This window comes from Trichomycterus rosablanca, chromosome 9, assembly GCF_030014385.1.
Source record: "Trichomycterus rosablanca isolate fTriRos1 chromosome 9, fTriRos1.hap1, whole genome shotgun sequence".
Classification (NCBI taxonomy): Eukaryota; Metazoa; Chordata; class Actinopteri; order Siluriformes; family Trichomycteridae; genus Trichomycterus; species Trichomycterus rosablanca.
The window spans coordinates 10,349,891-10,374,700 of NC_085996.1; the positions used below are offsets into that span (position 1 = coordinate 10,349,891).

A 24,810-nucleotide genomic window follows, 5' to 3' on the forward strand; every position below is an offset into this window, starting at 1 on the left:
AAGCAGATTCATCAGTGTTCAAGGTCTCCTTGATTGGAAAATAATGGCTCTAACTGTGGTACAATGTGATCTATTACAATGTTGCATATCTCTGCCCAGCTTCCTATTTTCAGACTGAAATAATCTTTCCTGTTCACTGCATTTCACACATAATCTCACATATACTTTTACACATAAGAACCTCAACTTTACATTTAAATAATTCATTAGCACTACAGATCTGTTTTTTCTGCTGTATTTTAGAATTTCTGTTGCTGGAACTACTGCTACAGGAGTGAGTAGCTCCAACACAATGCATTTCTGTCCTATCTCTAATTACAGAAAGTGAGGACAGCACAGATGACAGCTTTCTGGTGGATTCCGCGAAAAGCCTGACAGACTGTGTTCCAAATTAAGTCGCAAGATCATAATGTGCCGCCTTACTGAATACCTCAAGGAAAGCACTGCAAAATGAGCTATAAAGCATGAAGTACTCATTTAGAAGATACACTCTCTAAGTGCTAAATAACAAATAATGAAATCATAATTTATATTAACATAATAATTAGAATTTAATAATACTGGTTGATTTATTTCCACATTTATAGTCCTTATTTTTACTGATGTTTTTAACGTTGGTGCACAAAGTAGTGTTGGTGACAGGCAGCTCAGAGAACCTAAGTTTGATCTTAACCTTAGTTCTATTATCCTGCTAATGGTCATTTGACCAAAAGTTGAGAAAACATGTTTGATACATACAGTATATTATGTGACTGTAAGTAAATCAGAGATTAAAAAATAAAAATGCATTTCTCCCCCAGAATAAGTGCATATCCCAAATTAATTATAAATGTAATTATGGACATACAGTGTATCACAAAAGTGAGTACACCCCTCACATTTCTGCAGATATTTAAGTATATCTTTTCATGGGACAACACTGACAAAATGACACTTTGACACAATGAAAAGTAGTCTGTGTGCAGCTTATATAACAGTGTAAATTTATTCTTACCTCAAAATAACTCAATATACAGCCATTAATGTCTAAACAGCCGGCAACAAAAGTGAGTACACCCCTAAGAGACTACACCCCTAAATGTCCAAATTGAGCACTGCTTGTCATTTTCCCTCCAAAATGTCATGTGATTTGTTAGTGTTACTAGGTCTCAGGTGTGCATAGGGAGCAGGTGTGTTCAATTTAGTAGTACAGCTCTCAAACTCTCTCATACTGGTCACTGAAAGTTCCAACATGGCACCTCATGGCAAAAAAACTCTCTGAGGATCTTAAAAGACGAATTGTTGTGCTACATGAAGATGGCCAAGGCTACAAGAAGATTGCCAACACCCTGAAACTGAGCTGCAGCACAGTGGCCAAGATCATCCAGCGTTTTAAAAGAGCAGGGTCCACTCAAAACAGACCTCGCGTTGGTTGTCCAAAGAAGCTGAGTGCACGTGCTCAGCATCACATCCAACTGCTGTCTTTGAAAGATAGGCGCAAGAGTGCTGTCAGCATTGCTGCAGAGATTGAAAAGGTGGGGGGTCAGCCTGTCAGTGCTCAGACCATACGCCGCACACTACATCAAATTGGTCTGCATGGCTATCACCCCAGAAGGAAGCCTCTTCTGAAGTCTCTACACAAAAAAGCCCGCAAACAGTTTGCTGAAGACATGTCAACAAAGGACATGGATTACTGGAACCATGTCCTATGGTCTGATGAGACCAAGATTAATTTATTTGGTTCAGATGGTCTCAAGCATGTGTGGCGGCAATCAGGTGAGGAGTACAAAGATAAGTGTGTCATGCCTACAGTCAAGCATGGTGGTGGGAATGCCATGGTCTGGGGCTGCATGAGTGCAGCAGGTGTTGGGGAGTTACATTTCATTGAGGGACACATGAACTCCGATATGTACTGTGAAATACTGAAGCAGAGCATGATCCCCTCCCTCCGGAAACTGGGTCGCAGGGCAGTGTTCCAGCATGATAATGACCCCAAACACACCTCTAAGACGACCACTGCTTTATTGAAGAGGCTGAGGGTAAAGGTGATGGACTGGCCAAGCATGTCTCCAGACCTAAACCCAATAGAACATCTTTGGGGCATCCTCAAGCGGAAGGTGGAGGAGCGCAAAGTCTCGAATATCCGCCAGCTCCGTGATGTCGTCATGGAGGAGTGGAAAAGCATTCCAGTGGCAACCTGTGAAGCTCTGGTAAACTCCATGCCCAGGAGAGTTAAGGCAGTTCTGGGAAATAATGGTGGCCACACAAAATATTGACACTTCAGGAACTTTCACTAAGGGGTGTACTCACTTTTGTTGCCGGTGGTTTAGACATTAATGGCTGTATATTGAGTTATTTTGAGGGAAGAATAAATTTACACTGTTATATAAGCTGCACACAGACTACTTTTCATTGTGTCAAAGTGTCATTTTGTCAGTGTTGTCCCATGAAAAGATATACTTAAATATCTGCAGAAATGTGAGGGGTGTACTCACTTTTGTGATACACTGTACATATTAATTGGACACATTACTAATTATTTATTAAAATCCATTTATAGTATTTGAACAGTAAAATTGTACTGACTGCACTTGCACAAATCAATCCCGAGTCTGTACAGTTTCTGATAAGTGTCAGGTCAGGTTCTGCTTTGTATATGGGGTTCAGTTTAAGAGTGCAATCTTAGAATACTGAGACACTGGCTCCAGTAAAATCCCAAGCCCAAACATCCAAAGACAATCATTTTGGTATGTCTTTTTTATCATGTAGAGGAAAGGCTCACTCCCTAACATTATTAGTTATTAGCAGTCCACACATTACCTTCACAGTGGTGTGCCAATACTTTATGGGAAATATCTTACTTCCTACTATTATGTGATGTAGACCTTCACATAATAAGTGCTCTGTTTTAGAGCGCAAGGTAAATAATAACTAATAATAATAGCAAAATAATCAGCTCTCTTACAATCACAATCATCAATTAGCATAAAATTATAAAAACCTTAAAACATTTTTTGGTTTGTAGGTGCCAAATCCACTTCTATATGTGTATGTTTTTTCCAATCCTAGTTTTATTTTAATACCCACCCACTTTACGGAGTTCGAAGGACGAGTCAAACAGTTGACCAGCAGCAAGCAGAAGCACAGCATAGTTGATACCAGAATGCAAAGTGGGCTCAGATTCAAAGCCTTTTCTGAACCTACAGGATCATAAAGTAGCTACAGTTAAAAATGTAAGAGTTCATGACAATCCAAAGAGCATCCTGGGCAGTCTCAAATATGCAGCAAATATGGTGGTTAGCTCAAAATATTTTGAGGCTCAAAATGAACACGAAGTTCCTTCCTTTTAAAGCTGTTACCTGCAAATGCATGCATGTGTCTGTAACTGCAAAATTCTAGTGCAAGAAGAAAAGCTTTCAGAATTGACAGAAAAAAAATAAAGCCTCTTGTCCTAATTGCATGTTTGGATGACAGTGGCCACATTACTAGTTCATTCAGGCCCTACAGAGACTTGTGGTTTTTCCTTGTGGTTTTATAATAGAAGGGAAGAACGCTGGAGGCATCTGCTCACCACTGTATGCTGCTGTCTCGACTCTGAATGTCGGTAAAATGAGAGTCCAAGAACATGTCCTTATAGATGCGCCCTACCAAGCAGTAAATGTCTGAAGCCACCTGCTCCTCAGACTCCACCAGCGGCAGCATGATGTCCAGAGCCCGCTGTCTGTCCTTAGGCTGGTTTCTCCTACAAATTAGAAAAACAGCAGGATTAAGCCATATGTTCAGGTCAAAACAACTTCCTGGAAATGTTAATATTCAGATGTTATCAGTATTTAATGTACTTTACAATGCAAATATTATGAACAAAGGTTTTTTTTCATACACAAAAGTACTTGGCAAAAATTTAATTTTATGTATACTCAGCCATTTATTACCTGCTTTAGTACTTTGAAAGTTGTTTTTATGTCTGGTGTTAGGTTCATAAAATATTATTCCAAAAGGTTTGGGGCTCATTTAGCTGCTTTTTTGCAAACGTCAGACAAGCACTGATTAGCAGCTTTCCCATGAATCCTATTTTTGATTGATTAAGTAAGCAAAGGGCAATAACAGAGCTTTCACAGAGCACTATTATTTGACCAACTAGTACTTTGTTTCTTTTTTTTATTTAAATGCAATCATTTGTTTATAAATCACCAGGTTAAATGAAGAAAATATACAAGCTTAAATCACAAAACTGTGATCAGTTTAATACAGAAATCAGCATGTTATGGTAAAAAGTTTATCTTTTACCCTACTGAAAGTCAGATTATGCTCTTCGTGTTTGTATTTTTTGTTAATATAATGAGTTATTAGTAGCCTTTATAGCTATGGAAAAGGCTAAAATGATGCACAAAGATGTCAAGGCCCAGAGCTAAATGGCATGGTAGATGGCCATGATTCTGTAACCTATTCCCCCTGCTGATCTCTGCATATGCCACAATTTAACTTGATTACATTCATTATTTTCATTCATTATTTTAAAGGTTTGCTGTAGTGATTATCTTCTTACTTTTCAATTTAAAAATCCACAACATTAGAAATTTGGCCATGTGCCTATTTTTGCAATTAATACTTTACTTTTAAGCCTCTGTGAGATTATCCCAGACCTAATTTCTCTTTAAAACTGCATTCTATTTCACGGGCATGACTCTGCACTTTCTCACATCTCCCCTGAGACAAACACATGACTCACACAACTCAACCTGTTACGAAATGGGCCATGATAAATCATCCCAGGGCAACAATTACAAGACAATTTCAAAATCCCCCTGAAAGCCTAAATCCCCAGAACATCTGTTAACTTACAGCTAACAAGTGTAATTAAATGTCTTCAGGTAGCATGCCATTTCACTTTTAAGTTCTGCTGCTTAAAAGAAGGAAATGATGTCATGCACTCAGGAAATGGCTAAACTGATTGGATTACAATGGACATCAATAATAAATAAGCTGGAAGAGCATCTCACTGTCTGTGGGGGTATTAAGTAGCGAATACACCAAAAATAGGGTCCTAGGGAACAGGGTTTGATCATCACCTCTGTTCATGGTCTGTGATGGTTTCACATCTTCTAACTAACATGGGTTTCCTCGAGGTACTCTTGGTTTCCCAAAAAAAGCGACATACTCTTATATTCCCCCTAGGTGTGAAATGTGGCTTGCTAAATGTGAGTCAAGTTTTTGTGGTAACATTCAAAAGCAAACAGAGCCAGAGCTTACCTGTTAAGAGCAAACGCATAGTGGAATTTCACATGAGGATTGGCCATAGGATCAAACGTTGGGAGCTTTTCTAGACTTTCAACCAGCTTTACGATGGATTCATAATCCTACACACAAACAAATAAAGTATTTAAGACTGCACTCAAAATAATGTACTTACATTAAATTATCATCACATTCAATACAGACCCAGAAACAATTACCATCAATGTCATACAGATAATGATTTCAATTAGAATGTAAAATGTTATGGTTCGGCTCAAAACAATAATCAAGCAGTGAGTGGTCGATTTTTTAGCTGTCAGTTGAAAAGGTCATTTACTAATTATTGGGAAACACTGGGAGCAAGGCAGGGATACCCAGTGTTTCCTAATGGCCACGACTTTAAATCAAACAAATTATCACTGTATTTTTTATGACTCTTAATCAAAACAGTGAGACGGATTAATACCTGAATGTCTCTGTATGACAGCAGCAAGTTTATCACAATATCAGTTGACAGACACTCCACATTATCCAATCGTTGTTGGATTCGCCCCAACTCTGCTGCTAGCTCCACCCCTGTGTACAGCTCCCGCGCTTTACGAATTTCGTTCAGTGTGGTCTCCCTGAAATACTGACTAAAACCACAGAAAAACACAATCCATTAAGTACAGCATGTATTATTCTTTTACTCAAAGAAATTACAGAACTGTTGGGCCCTTAAGCAAAACCCTTAACCCTCTATTATTAGTTGTATTAAAGTCACAATTGTAAGTTACTTTGGATAAAAGTGTCTGCTAAATGCTGTTAATGTAAATAAAGACATGACTGTGGTAGCTCAGTGGTTAAGGTACTAGAATAGAAATCAAAAGGTCTCTGGTTCAAGACCCACCACTGCCAGTTTCAGCAGGGCCCTTAACCCCCAATTGCTTGGATAGTATATGGTCACAATTGTAAGTCACTTTGGAAGTAAATGTATATTTAAATGCATCTAAAGTGTATATGTGACTAACACAAACATCTGAAAATAGTTTAATACTGAGAAAAACACAAGTTGCTGACTTCAAACTAAGAAGTTCTATTAACCTCTTAAACTCCACTGACAGCACGTAAAACATAATAATTCCTGTAATATTACAGTGTATGTTGGGCAACATATTTAAATATTTTAGCATTCAAATCTTACTTAATTCAGAGCTTCTCAATGTGACAAAGAGGAAGTCACACGCTGTGCAAACACATATTAACAATCTCCACTGACCCCCACTGTGTTTCTGTACTTTCCCTGCCGTTACTAACTCTGTGTAATCATTAACAACTAATCATAACATGCAAACATAAAACCTTAATCTAACAGTGATAAAGTCAAAAGACATCTAGCGCTAAATGGGATAAAGAATGGGAATTATTTTGGGGTGTTTGCTTCTATCAAACCTCTATCGATGACTGCATTTTTACATCCTCCTTATTGTTCGTATTAGCTTATAAGAAAAATGATCACATTCTAGGTTCAAGTGCTTGGGCGTTTTTTGAAATCCCAGTTTATCTACCTACTAAAACACAGCACAGAGTTGTATTTTTGGTATATAATACATGATCAGAACAGTAACCTGTTGTGCAGTTGAAGCCTAGCGGTTACAGTACTGGACTACTAAGCATAAGGTTGCTGGTTCAAACCCGACCACTGCCAGGCTGCCGTTGCCACTGTTGGGCCCTTGAGCAAGGCCCTAAACCCTTAATTGTTTAGATTGTATACAGTAAGTATCGTCTATTGTAAAACACAACAATACAAAGAATCTGTGATTTGTTGATTCTCTTAATCTTTTTTTAGTGTTCTAATTCTCAAACCAATAAAAAGTCTCATTAATACGATACATAATGGAACACAAGGCTAAACATGCCCCTGTCCAAACTTTTTTCGAGTGTGTTGCAGGTACCCAATTCTTACATTTACAAAATATAATAAAGTTGATCAGTAAAACATTGAGGTAAAAAAGATTTAACGAAATTAACAAATCACAGTTTATTAATTTTATTGCTTTTTATTGCGTTTTACAAAATGTCCCAACTTTTTCGGAAATGGGGTTTGTAAATCAGAGCAGCTATCTGGATGATACATTTGCTTGTTCATAATAAAGTAATGCTCTACAGTATAATGAATAATGCATTTGAAGTTCAAGGATACATCTTCAGTTATCAAAGTAGATGGCATCAGGGACTCAAGTCTATCAACAGTGTGTGTGTGTGTGTGTGTGTGTGTGTGTGTGTGTGTGTTTAAACTCACCATGAGCTGGTCTGTGTGCTGGTGAGAAGCTGGGTCAGTCGGTCCACCAGGGGCATGCAGATGGGTCCGAGCAAAGCCTCAAAACTGGGTTGCATCAGCTCACTGAGGCCCTTCATGAGGCTGCTCTCACAGCAGTAAACTTTATTCTGAGGAGTCACCATGTACGGGATGAACAGGTAGTTCGCTGCACAGGACTAGGAAGTGAAGGAGAAAGAAAAGCAGGTAATCAGAATGTAAGATAACATAATGTTCCTGATTTTCCTTTTTTTTGGCATCTTACAGTCTTGTATATTCACCACTGATATTTATTTCATTTTATTTTTCATGTCACTGGGAAACTACATACAATAATATAGAAGATAATAACTACACAAATGGGAGCTGTACTAATCTGTCATTTAGTATAAATATATGTACTAAATGCTGCAAATTACATGTGTGTGTATATATATATATTTATAGTACAGTATGATGTGGATTAAGACACAAGCCTAGATGCCTGCAAGCAACATGTATGAAGGATTTTTTCCCCACTGGCACTGAGTGCACTGACAAGTGCACCTTTCAATGACTAGGCTGTTTTGCCCACCCCGCCACCCCTCGGACATTAGTCAATCATGTCCGTGCAGACACTCAGTAGTGGGTTAGCATACTTTTCCTCTGCGCCACCCTGTATGAAGCATAAGAGGATTAAAATAACAAGCTGTTTAAAGTCTCTTTGGTTGTGAAAGAGGACTGGTGGGCTTTGAAAGCACAATGTGACCTTTTCACCAGCAGCCAATTTAGTGCTGCTATGACTAAAGACAGTCAAATAAAAAATCTGACTGTGTCTGAAATTTCAGATCAAAATTCTGGATTTGAGATCAAAATCTACAAGTCGAAGATTGGCAAATGAAAGAATACAGCTTTTTATGTACACATAGAGATGTGGCGAGAGAAGAGATAGTAGAGAGAGATTCTAGGCCTGAGTAGCTCTGATATTCCAACATTCATGGCCACTACGTTCAAGAGAGAAGAAAAAAAAAGATAAGGAATAGATAGAAAATAAGTAGGCCCAAGGTTTTTTGCCAGTGATGTAATTTGAACATTCATGGTCACCATGTACAAAACGAAGTGTTTAGCTGCACAGGCTACACAGTACAGTACATGATGCACTTCCAATATTGACATAATCCATTCATTCATTATTCATCTTCAGTAAGCTTAGCTTCACCTTGATCACAAACAAGAATACAGTGTGTACAAAGCACCTGAACATCACAAGGCATCACACACATTCCCATTCACTCATGTCCAAAGAGACAGTAATCTGCATCACCTGACAAATCACAAGCTCATTCATATTTTAAGCAGTGAGTGTCTGTGGACACGTACCAGATGGCACGGGGACACTATGACTTAATTTAGAAAGTTATCTGGGTGACATGAGGATTTGAGGACATGGTACAGTTATTGTAATAAGGTGGGTTAATAAAATAGACTTATCTGAAACTATCAGTGGTATCATCAGGATCTGTACAGGATCACCAAAACTTCTATGTTACTCAGACTAGGACCTGAGTAATACATAGGACAGTATTAATATTGTAACATAGCTTGCAGGACTTAATGTGGTTCAGTAGCTTCTTTTCTGTTCTGGCCATCTTTTAATCTTGCTCAGTGGTTGTTATTTTCCTCTATGAGTTTCAGCAGTTTTTGATGCACTTGCACAGAAAAGCCTGAATGTGTCTTTCTTCCTCTTTCTTCACTTCTATATGTGGCTATTGGCTAAATCAAGGCTTTCATGAATCATAGCTTGCCGATGGTGCTAAGTGACTTGGAGTAAACTGGTAATAAGTCAGATGTTGGGCGCCCAGGTGGTGCAGTAGGATATTCCGCTAGCACACCAGAGCCGAGATTCTGAACTCCTCGGTTCTAAACTAGGCATTGTCACCGGTCTTCTGGATGCCATCTAGCGGGTATAATTGGCAGTGCCTGCAGCAGACATGTTCTGCTAGGGCGGGATGACCGGACTATGTGGGTGGGGTCTTCAAACACTGTATAAGGACCCTGATTGGCAGATAAAGAGGCGCCTGTGCATAGGTGGAAAAGGGTTCTGCTAAGGGCTAAGCGTAGGTCGGAGGAGGCGTGAGCAGCATTATACCCACCTCAACTGCAATCAGGGATCCCCCAGCAGCGGAAGGCAAATAGACTATGCTAAATTGAAAAAATATGGGAGAAAACACATAAATAAAATAGAAAATTATAGTGCTATCAGCCAGCTGGGCGATACATAGAAACAGCATTGGCTGTGTCTGATGGAAATCATATGAAAAACTATAGCGGCTTTTGGTCTCTTCTTATGATTGCTGTGTCAGCTTCTCCAGTTTCTCTAGGTGCTACCCATTTTCTGATTTTTCCTTCTTTTCTTTCTCTAGTGAGGGTTCAGGTTTTAACTTGCTAAGGGACTGAGTAAATGGTTTTGTTAAACCTAATCATTCTTTTTATTCTATTGTCGAGTTTCATTTTTTACGTTTCTGTTCTGTGTTTTCTCTTTCTGGCTTTGACCACTAGTGCAGCTTTCTCAAGTTTTTTTCCTCAGTTTCTGGGTTCGGGGAACAGCTTGCACCTTTTGCACCATTTGAGACATTGTTAATGTCAAATTTTACCAAGTGACCTACAATTTAGGCAAGGTGGTATAAATATACAAAAAAAAATCCACTATTAAATGAGTGGTATGATGGCAGAGTATGAGGTACCATTTTCCCCCAACTTTTTAAAAATTGTATCTTTTGTGCGAAACACAGCAATATCAGTGGCATTATTAATCTACAAAAGAAAGAATGTTAGATAACTCCACTTTTCCCCTCTACCGACTTACAGCCAAACCTGACAGGCAGAACAAAGCCGTCTGTCAGGAAAGTAATACATCAAAAGAACAAGCAGCCAAAAAGGTCTAGAGGAAGAGAATTAGTCATCGACAGAGGCGCAGATGATGGAGGTCAGAAAAATGAAAGTGAGTAAGGAGGAATAGAGCTGAAAGCATGAGACACAGAGTGAAAAAAGAGCAAAGCTTATACTCTTGCTGTTAAAACGCCAGTGGTGGTGTTTTCTACTAACAGCAACTCGATGCCACCTGATCTGATCCTCTAAAGCCTCTTATGACCTCAGTACAGGTTGAGAGCGACCCACAAACCTGGATCTCTCCATCTGCTCCCAGACAAAGCCAGACAGTGAAGAAATAGGAGAGCTTTTCATTACCCGACTAGTCGAGTGCAACTGCTGGAGTGTTTCTATTTTCTGACACGTCAAACATGAGCTCTAACAATTTATGCAAAAATGCTACATTCAGTTATTCATCAGAGGCTCAGAGAGTTGAGGTCAAAAGATGTCAATGATTTCTGCAACTGTTCTATGTCTGTCACTAAATTATTGGAACGGCTTTCTTTTTCTCATTATACAAGCTGTGCCAAATGTTTATTGTGGGTTTTCTAAAACTATGACCAAATCTGATGAATCAGAAACATGAATCAGAAAATCTATTTAATGGTGTAGAAAGTTCTGCAATGTCATTTCACTTTGTGGCATGACCTCCAAATTCTATGTAAATGATCTACAGCTGGTAATTTCTAATTCCTTTATTTGTTGATGTATTTTCTATGCTTCTATGAGATCTGTAGTTATGGACTCCATGTTCAACAACTTCTGATTGTGTTTTGGTCTTCCTATTGACCAGTGGTTCCTAGTGTCTCCATCAGCTGGGCTGCAACCACAAAAACGACCAACAGCAAGTCTTCCAGGCCACACACAAACACAAACGTATAAGCCAACAGTATGAAAGTGCAAGCAGAGCAAAGAAATAACCAAAAGTGCTTGCTCCTGTTTGGGCTGAAAAACTGCTATTTCTGTGTGGATGTTTGTAAAAGGTTGGGTTGTGTCATATTTTCAGCCATGTGTTTGTGTGTGTGTGTGTGTGTGTGTGTGTACTTACAGTGTTTTTCTGGCACACAACCTCCTGTAAAGAAGAAAAAACACATGGTTTACATGTAAGTTTACAAGCACCTTAGACCAATATAACACAAAATCTACCCTAAACCTGTTTGGGGGCCTTGAGCACTTGAGCAACACCCTGTTTAATGGGGAAATGTAATAAATGTACACACATTATTTTTGCCTGGGAGCTACAAAGATAATGAGGTTAAGAAGTGAAAATAGTAAATAGTCAGTTTTACTCAAAACCTTTTTTTTTTTTTAAATACACGCCAAAAATCAGCAATCACACTACTGTTATCCGTTAGTCTTATTATTCTTATTATTATTATTATTCCACCGTTTTTTTGTCCGGCTTTCTTCATCCGCAACTTTCGAAATATCGACCTGCTTGTATATAGCTTTTGGATCCGCCCGCCCGTTTGCCCACCACGCCCGTTTTTTACCGTTTTTTTGGCTAAATTATTGGGCTCTTTTCATCCACAATTTTCGAAATATCGCCCACCACGCCCGTTTTTTTTGTCCAATTCACTTCCATTCATTTTTTTAAATTTTGATGTATCAACGCCATTCCAACTCTAAATCATCCGGCCCATTGATGACACCGGGACATGGATAAAATTTTTGGAGACACACACCCGCCCGCCACGCCCGTTTTTTGTCCCAATCACTTCCATTAATTTTTTGAAATTTCAAGATATCAACACCGTTCCAACTCTAAATTGTACAGCCCGTTGATGACACCCCGACTTGGATACAGCATTTGGATACGCAGCCCCGCCCACCGGCTGCACTGCAATCACACTCGCATTTCCTTCAGGAAATGCACCTCTCTAGTTTTTAATTCACATTGTTAAACTATAGTTGAGGTCTGTTGTATTAGGAGGGCCAAAGTGTGCAGAGAAAACATCCCCCACACCAGTACCACCACAACCAACTTAAATCTGCTGATACAGCAATTGATTTTTGGTATTTACACCAAATTCAAACTCTATCATATGCATGTTGGTGCAGAAATCAAAAGTCATATGACGAGGCCGTATTTTACAATCTTAAACTGTTTTACAATCTTTAAGTCTCCACTGTAGCCCAAGTTCTCTGTTTTTCTTTGAGAAGAGTAGAACCTGATATGGTCTTTTGCTGCTGTAACCCAAGTCAACGTATTGTGCAAGACTGATTGTGCTGTTCTAAGATGCATTTCCGCCCACCATGATTGTAAAGAGTGGTTACAATAGCTTGAACCAGTTTCACTATTTTCCTCTAACCACTTTCAATAGCAAGCTGTTGAGCAGCTCCTGGATCCCATCGACAGTCTGGATCACCAAGTTCCAGATTCAACTTTGATTCAAGCCTAAACATGTAACTTCTGTGTCTATGACATGATCCCTGTAATGTTCTGACTGTATTAAGAAATCGTGTGATAGGTAAGGTAAGCCATTTAAGAAAAATAGTTTAAGGTTTAAGTTGGATTAATGTACCTGTAGGTTCTGAAGTGAGTCAGAGTTGGAGTCACAGTACAGAATGATATTGTTGGCCATGCTAAAACTCTCTCTTACTCCCAGGTGATAAAATAGAGACGGCTGGCGGAAAGCGTCTGTCATTTCCACTACAGCAATATCTGAAACAGACAGAGAACAAGGTGGTAAACTTAGTATGGCTCACAGCAAAAACTTGGATCTTCTTAGAGACACAACTGTGCTTCTGTACAATGTTTCCAAACAGCTGCAACCATAATACTACCAATATTATTATTATAAATAATAATAACTGGTCGTATTCTTAAGTCCTAAATATTTAACATACAAAATGCATGATGTTTGTTATACTAAATATATAATTGGTTAACATTACAATTAGTACTATAAAGAAGCTCAGTGTAAACCTTGGAATATTAGCTATCAACAAAATGGTAAAATTACACTGTACTGTAAATTTCACTGTACTGTAAATAAGAGCATAACACTCAACATGGCAGCTGAACTAAAGGGAGTCCCAATTTTCAATTAAAATTTTTAATACAATTTTCAATAAAAATATTCACTCTTCTTTATTTTATTTTAATGTCTATCCACCACTTCATCCTGGTAAGGGTTGTGGCAGGTCTGGTTTCCCCAGAATCACTGAACGCAATGCAGTAACAATCTATCACAGGACCATCACCCCCCCCTCTCCCCTGACCTAGCCAATTATATCTGTATTATATTACTATTATATTCTTATTCAAACTGTAAAATGTTTAAAAAGTTGAGACAGTGTGTAGAATACAACCTAAAAAACTGTGGTTTGTTGTTTCCTTGGCCTGTATTTAAATAAAAAACCACTACAAAACTGTTTTTGTAGATATCTGGTCACTCTGAACCACATAAAATGTTCAAAAACATCTAAAACAGATGATGCAATCATGCTTGGGTATTAAAGGAGGCCTAGTTCCTTATAATCAAGGGTCACCACGTCTTACATCAGTGAATCATGTGAATCATCCAACAGTTTACAACAAAGTTTCTCAAGTAGCAACTGCAAGTTATTTTTTTATATTTTACCTTAACAGCGCATAATATGATTAAAGGATTCTGGAAATTTAGACAAATCCCTGTGTGAGAAAAGCAGCATAATACTGTGATGGATGATACCACAAGGGCTCGGGATTACTACGTGTTAATTACTGTCAACAATGTTCACAAATACTGGCAACTCTGTTGGTCTTGAGCATTATTGCTCTCCCCCTGTTGCAAGAAATAAAAGCCTGGTCTTGTATAACTGGAAAAACAGGTCTGCCAAAAAACTAAATGTCCCCATTTTTGACTGCAAATGATCTAAGCAAATAATTGTTTTAGACGTGCCTGAAGTCGAACATTTATTGTGATTGTCAGAAGAGGCAAAAGATGAGCTGCCTAAAGTAACAGTGGAAATAGTTATCAGCAAGTAGCACAATTAAAGACCAATTATTTTTTGTTTTTTCGTTTTTGGAAAAGTGTTTTAATGCAGCCTTGTTAATCTGAAGACACCTTTTTAAAAATAGTCTGTACACTAAAATAGACCAAGCGGGTCAAACTCAATCAGATAATTAGAGTAACATGAGACACTGAATGTTTTTCTATTCTGAGTAGCTTTGTTCTGTAAAAATAGTGAGCACATCAAGTTCTTAAGCAATAAAAAACTGAAATACTGCACATTTATGCTAAAACTACTGAGTCTATCCACATGTTTGTACGTGTGTAAGTCAGTGTGCATGTGTGCGTAGGTGCTAAGCGGCTGATTTCCATAGGGCCTGTCCCCAAGAGCAGCATGTCTCTTGATGCATGTAAATATTAGCGGAAAGTCATTTCCTCTGATGTTTGTTTGTGTCTCAGAAGATCTGCCGGTTAGACAATAGGGACTATCTTGGATATGATACTGAACAGTATTAACCCTATGTTTAAAGTGACAGCACTCATTCAACAGCAACAGGGAGAGATAATGATTAAAAAAATAGTATTAATTCAAGCCAGACTTGGTTTGACTGAATAGGATCAGCAGATAGTTTGACAACAAAGTCCAATACAGCACCAAGCTGCGATTTCCGATGTCTAAGCACAGAAGCATTATGCCAATCGTATCTTTGTTTGCGTAACATTATCTTGCATGTTATTGTGCCACCTGGCACTGCAGTTACACCATATTTTTTTGCAACAGCCTATAAACCTCCTGTGGTATGTGCCTCTAAAGTTTGGTGACAATCTGAGAAATGCTTTCCATTAGAGTTCTATGCTTGGCTTGCCCCACCCATGTTTTTGATTGGCATCTGGCAACAACCCTTAAAATTCCAACATGATTAGATAATTAATGAAGTTCTCAGGGTTCCTTTGAAACCACGTTTAAGTACATACAGTGTATCACAAAAGTGAGTACACCCCTCACATTTCTGCAGATATTTAAGTATATCTTTTCATGGGACAACACTGACAAAATGACACTTTGACACAATGAAAAGTAGTCTGTGTGCAGCTTATATAACAGTGTAAATTTATTCTTCCCTCAAAATAACTCAATATACAGCCATTAATGTCTAAACCACCGGCAACAAAAGTGAGTACACCCCTTAGTGAAAGTTCCTGAAGTGTCAATATTTTGTGTGGCCACCATTATTTCCCAGAACTGCCTTAACTCTCCTGGGCATGGAGTTTACCAGAGCTTCACAGGTTGCCACTGGAATGCTTTTCCACTCCTCCATGACGACATCACGGAGCTGGCGGATATTCGAGACTTTGCGCTCCTCCACCTTCCGCTTGAGGATGCCCCAAAGATGTTCTATTGGGTTTAGGTCTGGAGACATGCTTGGCCAGTCCATCACCTTTACCCTCAGCCTCTTCAATAAAGCAGTGGTCGTCTTAGAGGTGTGTTTGGGGTCATTATCATGCTGGAACACTGCCCTGCGACCCAGTTTCCGGAGGGAGGGGATCATGCTCTGCTTCAGTATTTCACAGTACATATTGGAGTTCATGTGTCCCTCAATGAAATGTAACTCCCCAACACCTGCTGCACTCATGCAGCCCCAGACCATGGCATTCCCACCACCATGCTTGACTGTAGGCATGACACACTTATCTTTGTACTCCTCACCTGATTGCCGCCACACATGCTTGAGACCATCTGAACCAAACAAATTAATCTTGGTCTCATCAGACCATAGGACATGGTTCCAGTAATCCATGTCCTTTGTTGACATGTCTTCAGCAAACTGTTTGCGGGCTTTCTTGTGTAGAGACTTCAGAAGAGGCTTCCTTCTGGGGTGACAGCCATGCAGACCAATTTGATGTAGTGTGCGGCGTATGGTCTGAGCACTGACAGGCTGACCCCCCACCTTTTCAATCTCTGCAGCAATGCTGACAGCACTCCTGCGCCTATCTTTCAAAGACAGCAGTTGGATGTGACGCTGAGCACGTGCACTCAGCTTCTTTGGACGACCAACGCGAGGTCTGTTCTGAGTGGACCCTGCTCTTTTAAAACGCTGGATGATCTTGGCCACTGTGCTGCAGCTCAGTTTCAGGGTGTTGGCAATCTTCTTGTAGCCTTGGCCATCTTCATGTAGCGCAACAATTCGTCTTTTAGGATCCTCAGAGAGTTCTTTGCCATGAGGTGCCATGTTGGAACTTTCAGTGACCAGTATGAGAGAGTGTGAGAGCTGTACTACTAAATTGAACACACCTGCTTCCTATGCACACCTGAGACCTAGTAACACTAACAAATCACATGACATTTTGGAGGGAAAATGACAAGCAGTGCTCAATTTGGACATTTAGGGGTGTAGTCTCTTAGGGGTGTATTCACTTTTGTTGCAGGTGGTTTAGACATTAATGGCTGTATATTGAGTTATTTTGAGGGAAGAATAAATTTACACTGTTATATAAGCTGCACACAGACTACTTTTCATTGTGTCAAAGTGTCATTTTGTCAGTGTTGTCCCATGAAAAGATATACTTAAATATCTGCAGAAATGTGAGGGGTGTACTCACTTTTGTGATACACTGTAGGGTGAGAAAATAGAGACTCAAAAATTCACACTCAAAAATCTGTGATTTCAGTTAAATAATTCAAAGCTCAAACTCAAAATTAAAGTGGGTGGAGTTATATGGTTCTTGGGGCTTTGTGTAGGGCATGAGATTTGTAATTGGGAGAAAGAGAATTTCATCTCTACGTCATATGGGGTAGAACTTATGGACCTTAAAGTATTTTTCCTCCCATTTTCTCCCACTTTAGCGCATCCAATTTCTATGCGCGCTAATGCTGGTCCCTGCTCCTGATTGGGGAGGACGAGGCTGCTCGACGCACCCTCCGAAACGTGCACAGCAATCGAACATCTTATCACCTACACTTGACGAGCGCAGTGCGGTACAGCGCTGTGTACGGAGAGCCACACCCCCTACCGCACTCCTTCCCTATCTCCTTGCAGGCGCCACCAACCAGCCAGCAGAGGTCGTAATCGCACTAGTCTGGGAGAGAGCCCCCATCCGGCTTTTAGTCCCGCCCCTTATCTGAACAACAGGCCAATCGTTGTTCATGTAGCCACTCAGCCGATGTATTTGAGATCTCAGCTCTGGTGACACTAATAGAGCGGTAGGGACTACTACCTGTTGACCAAGTCTTATGTCTGTACGACTTAAGGTTTGGTCTGTGCATATCATTTTATAAAAAGAAGAAGAAAAATCTTAACAAAACAATAGGGTAGACCCCTAATAATACACTTTAGGTAACAGGTTTGGGTAAGGAAACACTACCTTGTTCAGTTTTTAAAATCATGAGGTTATGTTACTGTACAAGCACTCACAAAAGCACTTACAGCAAGGACAATATTATAAAACTTCAGACAGCTAACGCACACACTGTCATGACTGTAATACAGCAATATTGTTCATTAAGCCAAGACACCAGTAGTTAGTTTTGGACACCAAGCTTTGCACACAATCATTATATCATGTTAACTTCTGCTTTATAATACAAACTGATATTCTGAAATGGACTCAAAGCCTGCAATCAGACAAAAGGCTATTCCTAATCAATGGTGCACCACTGCACTGCCACAGATTTACCCATGCAACCCATGTTCTTACAAAGTAAATAAGTCAGATAACACTCTCATGAAGTTGGAGCCTTTCTATCGTACCAGTAGTCTGTGGTCCACGCTTGAGGCATTGCTCACATCTACAGTGAGCTTGAAACTCCAGATAACATAGCTGGTAAAAGCATTTCAACAATGCGACTAGTGCCGACATGTTTGTGTGTTAATGACTTCTGGAAACTTCAAAGCTGAACATTCCCTTTAAGACAAAGTATTTGTCTACCAACAAGGGCCTGGACAATCTCTAAATCATTGAGGAATGAGTGGAATTTCAGCACAGGGGTGTGTGTATGAGTCTGAGGGGAGCGGCTAGAGGAAAGGAGAGTTTCAGACGTGGGTGGAAAATCCAAAAGCCCAATTCAAATAAAGACAATGATAAGAATAGTTTCTAAAAAAAAAAAAAATACAGCTAAAAAAAAAAAACACACAGAACTGAATGGCCCAGTCTCCATAAGCCATAAACTGACAGCTTTACAAAAATGGAATTCATGGCATGAAGGCCATTTTTAATAATAATAGTATCCTTACCAATATATAATTATGCCTAACTTAATGTAGAAGCATAAAACCTGGACCCAAAAGCAGTGGTAAAAAATGTATGTGGTTTGGTAAGTCAACTCAGCAGCATATGTTTCAGAGAAAAAGAAAACAAGGATGTCCTTTACCCACAATGCCTGCTGCTTAGTGTTCAGTACAGTAAAAGTCCCATGTGGTGTGGGACTTAAGTGGTGCAGCATTAAAAACACACAAACACACCAGAGCTGACATCCCGAACTCACAAGTTCAAATCTCAGTTCTGCTACCAGCAGGCTGGGCAGCTATATGGACAATGATTGGCTCGTCCGAAGGTGGGAATGCCAGTGGGGGTCCACATAACTGCTGCAGTTATGACCTCTGCTGGCTGATCGATGGCACCCGCACAGAGATGGGGAGTAATGGAGGTCAGTGAATGACTCTCTATGCCTTATATGGATTTGTATATGAACTTGCCTTGCATGTAAATAGAAGCAGTCAGCTACGGCATATATGTTGTAGGGGGCATGTGATAAACAGCAATCCTTGGTCAGGAGTGATGCTCAGTAGCAGTAGAGGAAGTGATAAATTATGAATGATAAAATTGGAGTAAAATTTATTAAAACAGTCCCATGTGGTGGGATAATTGGGTTCACTGACTGGTTTGCATGGTTAACTGAATTAAATGAAAGGCAGTTTTTAAAAAGCTACATGACAAACTAAGGTGGTTAAATACTTCTCCCCCTTCCCCCACTGCTGTATGTACTACAACCAGACTGGGTATTGTCTACTTTCGTCTCACTCAGACAGGTATAGGGGTCATGGCTAAGGTTACCGTCTGACAGCGTGTGAAAAGCTGACCTCAATAAAAGTGCTGCAGGTTTCCCATCAACACCAAGGCTTTGCATGAACAAGCAAAGGTTAACCTCTACTGTACTTTTTAGGTCAAATTGGCAATAAAGAATATTAAATGCTATATTAAATGCTGAAAGTACCACTAGAAAAGATGTTTAAAACTCCTGTCTGTGAAAACACCTGTTATTGAAAGACCCTCAACATTATGGGGTCTTGTTTATCTGTTCTAAAAAATATATTGGAAGCTATTTAACTATGTTTGTCATTGTCTTTGTTTGAACCTGGATCAAAGATGTACAAAGTCAGATGTATCCAATCCTCTGAACACCTGAAAAAAATTGTGGATAAGCTGTTTTAGATTACAAGTATAAACAGGTCGTTTATTAGTATTTTCGGAACATTCTTTCTAAGGTTAATCAGTATGTCCATAGAACAAATAAAGTTAATTAGGCATTCAAAACAAAGCAAAAGCACAAAATCAGTCTATTAAAAACATGTGGTGAAAATATGAAATTTACACCGACTGTCATACCAAGTTAAAGTCAGTGACTGCAACTAAATGCAACTGGTAATGTTAATATATTCAAGGTGTTACACTACAAAGACCTAGAGACCTAGTGGCAGTTTTCACACTATCAATGATCTGTAACCTGATCGGGATTAGTGGGAAATCAAATGTTGTATTATTATTGAATTATTGTAAATAAAAACCTACATTCTTTGCCAAATCAAACAACTGTGGTCAGACCTTAGTACAGCTGCTGTTCACCACTGCTGCTCAACAAGCCTAGTACAATCCATCATCTTGTGCAGAATCGCTACAAAAATACTACTAGTTTAAAAGCTTAAAAGCAAAGATTTTTTAACAGTTGTGGTCTTGTTTGGTAAAATGAGTGTCTAATTTGCACATTATGGTTCCTGATGGAACATAAAAATCCAAGGTTGTGACAATCATTCTAGAATAACAAATGGTTACATAATTTTTCATGATCATAATCATGTTGCTATAAAAGCTAACTAGATCTTGAAAGATGGAACCTATTACAGTAATAAACAAAATGTACAACTGGTGCATACCAGACACCCGTCTGGGTTTTTGTGTGGTCTAATGAAGTTTCATTCAGCGGTTTTTATCCTACAGAAAAAGAAAGAGAGAGAATTGTGTGGCAGGTGTCCCAATATTAACACATTATTTAACTTGCCAGACAAGCTCAGCAGTATTGACTCCTGCTGTTACTAAATTCAGAATCCTGAGTCATGTTCCAAAACCAAAAACAATCGAGGGAATGATTAAATGCCAATCCATAAATACTTCTGAACAATAAAGAGCAAAGAAAGGCTGTAGGGTGAACAACAGTCCACCCAGAAAATCAAGAGTCCAAACCCACAGAGGAAGCAGGTGTAATTCTTTTGGTATTTTTGGTCAATTGAGGTTAGCCAAGAGCAGGAAACAAGAGCAACACGAGCAACAATGAATATTGTTCTTAAAATTACATTCCTGCACTTAATAAGAGCAGAACTTTTCCTAGACGTTACTCCAAAATGAATTAGACCAGCTTGTTTCTCCTGTTATGATGTTCATTGAAGCTCCACCTTTGCTTGTTTGGAAAAAAAGGTGTGTAAAGTGTCTTGGCTGACTAAAAATTACCCGGAGTTCATTTTTAAATGTTTAAATGTTCTGCAGGTCATGAGAACAAAGCCAAACCACAAATGTGCCCATATTTCAGTGACTGGGAGAAGCTAATCGTAAAATACCAATAGCCCAAAGTGAACTGTTAACCTCCACCTCCATGCTGGCTGAAAAGGATCACAGACTAGCACATGCCCTCTTTAACACAGGTGAGACCATCAAGCTCATCTTCTTATCAACCAGCAGTGGCTGACACCAATGGGAGATACCGCTGTACTCAAAATTATTCCTCCATTTCTCATGCTGTTGCCTCAGCTAGACAGTCAGAGTCAATGTTGCAGTGGCAATAAGGTAATACACCATCCAGCCTTCCCTCCTTCAGACATGGCTAACTGTGTCTGATGAGCGTCCAGACAGGCTGGTGAATGAATGAAGAAATGAATTATTTTGTAATTTGAATATTTAATTATTTCCTAAACAAAACAATTATTCAAATGCTCATTCTGCTTCCTACTGGCCAGTTGTACCAGTTTTACTACCCAATATTCTTAACCTATACAAAAGTATTTTATTTTATTAGTAGGTTTTATAAATCATTAACTATTTTAAATAAACTTGGAATGAAACGTTTGATTTTATGCACAAGCACACAAGAAAACTGCCACTGGCCTCAATCTACATCACTTTCACTTCCTGTCTTATCACAGCAGGAAGAGTTTCTCACTCTGCTACTTCTGCACAGCAATGAAACTACACTGATAGTGCAAGTACTCACACATGTACGGCTGCTGATCATCTGGAAAGCCAAGCTGCCAAGCTTTTACTAAGCTTCTAGTTCCACTCTGTGGAGTACTAACAGCTGCTTGACAATCAAATGTAATTTTTACAGTCAGTGTTCAGGGGGATGAAAAGGCCTGGGCTCTGAGCAGACCACTGAAGTTCCTTCAAATCAAACTTTCAACCTCTTTTAGAAATGAATTAATCCTAAATATAAAGTTAATGGAACCCTAAATAGTCCTTGGACAGGTGTGGCATGAAAAATGTAACATGCTCTGGGACCAATAAGAAGTATTCTAAAAGAGAAGCCAACAGTCATTTAAAAAGTGTTGCAATGGCGCCCAGGTGGCGCAGCGGGATATTCCGCTAGGACACCAGCACCGAGATTCTGCACCATCTGGCGGGCATAATTGGCAGTGCCTGCAGCAGATACTAATTGGCCACCGTATGCAGGGTGGGGGCCGGACTATGTATGGGTGGGTGAGTACTTCACACGCTGTGTAAGGACCCCAACTGTCGGAAGAGACGCCTGTGCAGAATGCAGGGGCAAGAAGAGGAGGGCTGTGCATGTGTCAGCAGAGGCGTGTACAGCGACGTGCTCTCCTCAAATGCAATCGGGTTTCCCTCAGCAGCGGAAGACAAATTGAGTGCGCTAAATTGGGAGGGAAATGGGAGAAAATGCATATTTTAAAAAAGAGTTGCAGGTACAACAGTTACAAAGTAAAAAATAAGCAATATTCTTCACTCTAATCATCCCTGTTTGTACACCTTACCTAAAACTAAAAAAGAAAAAGCATGGTGCATCTGTATACACAAGAATTACGACAATTTATTACACTGATTAGATTAAACAATAAAATAGAATTCTTTGACAACAATTCAGCTCATCATGTTTGAGGAAAGAAAGACTGCAGAGTTGATTTCAAAGACACCATTCCAATAGTGAAGCAATATAGGGCTGCCACTCTACAAAAGCTACTACAAAATAACTTCAAGGGAAGTTAATATCAGCCAGAAAATTAAATCTGTACCCTGAAAAAGAAAGACAAAATAACTTAAGACTGGCTTCTACAAAGAAAAGGGAAGTGTTTGTATGGCCTTGCCAATTTCCTAATTTGAATTTTATTAAAAATGTATCACAGGGACCTCAAAAATCTAGCAAAATTTGAACCACAATGCTGCAGAAAGCTAATTACTGTACGTCTTGAAGCTCAAATTGCCATGAAGGCTTTGCAAAAAGTACTAATTATATTTATTTGTACTGTCAATATATTTCCGAATCATTTTACTGTGATTTTTGTTTTTTAAGCACAAAGTGCACATTTCCAATGGATATAAATGCACTTGAAAGTATATTAAATAGCAACCACATAAGTGGTTAAATATTTGTTGTCCTCTCACTGTTCCCACATGTATTATTCGACTACTACACCTACATAGTATAATACAGCTTGGTAACTCTTTGTTTATTGTTTCTACTGTCAACACTGAGTTGCCAGTAGGTAGCAGATAAATGTATTTAATATGCTGCAAACTCAACGAATGTGCTTGTATTGTTCACATTACCTATCCATGACTTACTACTTAGTGTTTGTTATGACCCCAAGAACATGCTAGAATATCTTATTATGTGTCCACTATATGAAAAACACGACAAATAAAATACTCCAAAAACAAAGCTTCATGTCCTAAGCTTACAAAAGAACACTTGTGACTATGGTTGAAATCCACAACATAACATTTGAAAAACAGAAGACAGTGCACACCAAGAGCAATTTCTAACCCTAATTGTGATGCACAGTGGAAGAGACACTATTTTGGCACTGATTTGGTGCCATAGACAATTTGTAATAATTAAGGGATCAATAAATCAATAAATATCGAAAATATTAATATATGGCAAGTATTGGTCCACTTTCCCTTAGAGGTGTATCACTGCAAATCTATACAAAGTTATCGTAACTAATTAAAATGATAAAACATTTCTATCCTGAACGAAGGTTCACTGTGTTCCCATCCACAGTGCACTATGGGTCACTGAATGGTTTAAAACACATGTTGTTAATCATATGCTATGGCCTTCATGGTTGCCAAGTCTCAACCCAATTGAAAAACCTATGATGTTGAATTGAGGTGTTGGACAGTGCACTCACTCACTCACTTAACCGCTTATCCAATCAGGGTCGCTGGGTGCTGGAGCCTATCCCAGCTTTTCAATGGGCACAAGGCACACAGTAACACCCTGGACAGGATGCCAGTCCATCGCAGGGCAGACACACATACACACACCCATTCACCTATAGGGCAATTCAGTGTCTAACATGACTGCATGTTTTTGGACTGTGGGAGGAAACCGGAGCTCCCGGAGGAAACCCCCGCAGACACGGGGAGAACATGCAAACTCCACACAGAAAGGACCCGGACCACCCCGCCTGGGGATCAAACCCAAAACCTTCTTGCTGTGAGGCGACAGTGCTACCTACCGAGCCACCATGACGCCCATCATTGCTATCAATTAAGGGTATAATACCATATCGTTAGTAATACCAAAGAGCTTAAAAAAATCCAGTGTACAGAGCAATGAATGAACTATATTCAGTAAATGTATTCCCAAAAAGTTCATTTATATGGTAGGTGTAGCTTAAAAAATAATAAATGAATGTTTGTAACACATAGGTGTTCCTTATAAAGTGCTTAGCAAATGAACATGCACACTAAAAATAAGGTGCAATGGTGTATTCTGATAAATAGATAGTTATGACTCATTTGACTTGAAAGCTCCCTCTCCCTCTGCTTTTTGTATCTTTTTCTTCTTTTCCTTGGCCCATCATCCTCGCTTACTGTTCTTTCTAACACTGTCTCTCTGTAGGGAACAGTACAGTCTGTGCTACAGAGACTCCTGACCCTGCTCTCTCTGATCCATGCCAAAATAAACCAAACACCTTGCAATAGCCAACAGAGCACGTGAAGATTCCA

General features: G+C 39.3%; 1 protein-coding gene across 1 annotated transcript in view; it reads right to left on the reverse strand.

Moving 5' to 3' along the window:
* Positions 1–24,810, reverse strand: part of map3k5 (mitogen-activated protein kinase kinase kinase 5) — a 58,105-nt gene that overhangs the window by 25,203 nt on the left and 8,092 nt on the right. Inside the window, exons 2-8 of the mRNA XM_063001848.1 lie at positions 12,943–13,082; positions 11,466–11,489; positions 7,496–7,689; positions 5,681–5,849; positions 5,230–5,336; positions 3,551–3,721; positions 3,067–3,179 (exon numbers count right to left, since the gene is read on the reverse strand). Of these exons, the coding sequence (XP_062857918.1) occupies positions 3,067–3,179; positions 3,551–3,721; positions 5,230–5,336; positions 5,681–5,849; positions 7,496–7,689; positions 11,466–11,489; positions 12,943–13,082 (918 nt within the window). The remainder of the gene's footprint in view (positions 1–3,066; positions 3,180–3,550; positions 3,722–5,229; positions 5,337–5,680; positions 5,850–7,495; positions 7,690–11,465; positions 11,490–12,942; positions 13,083–24,810) is intronic.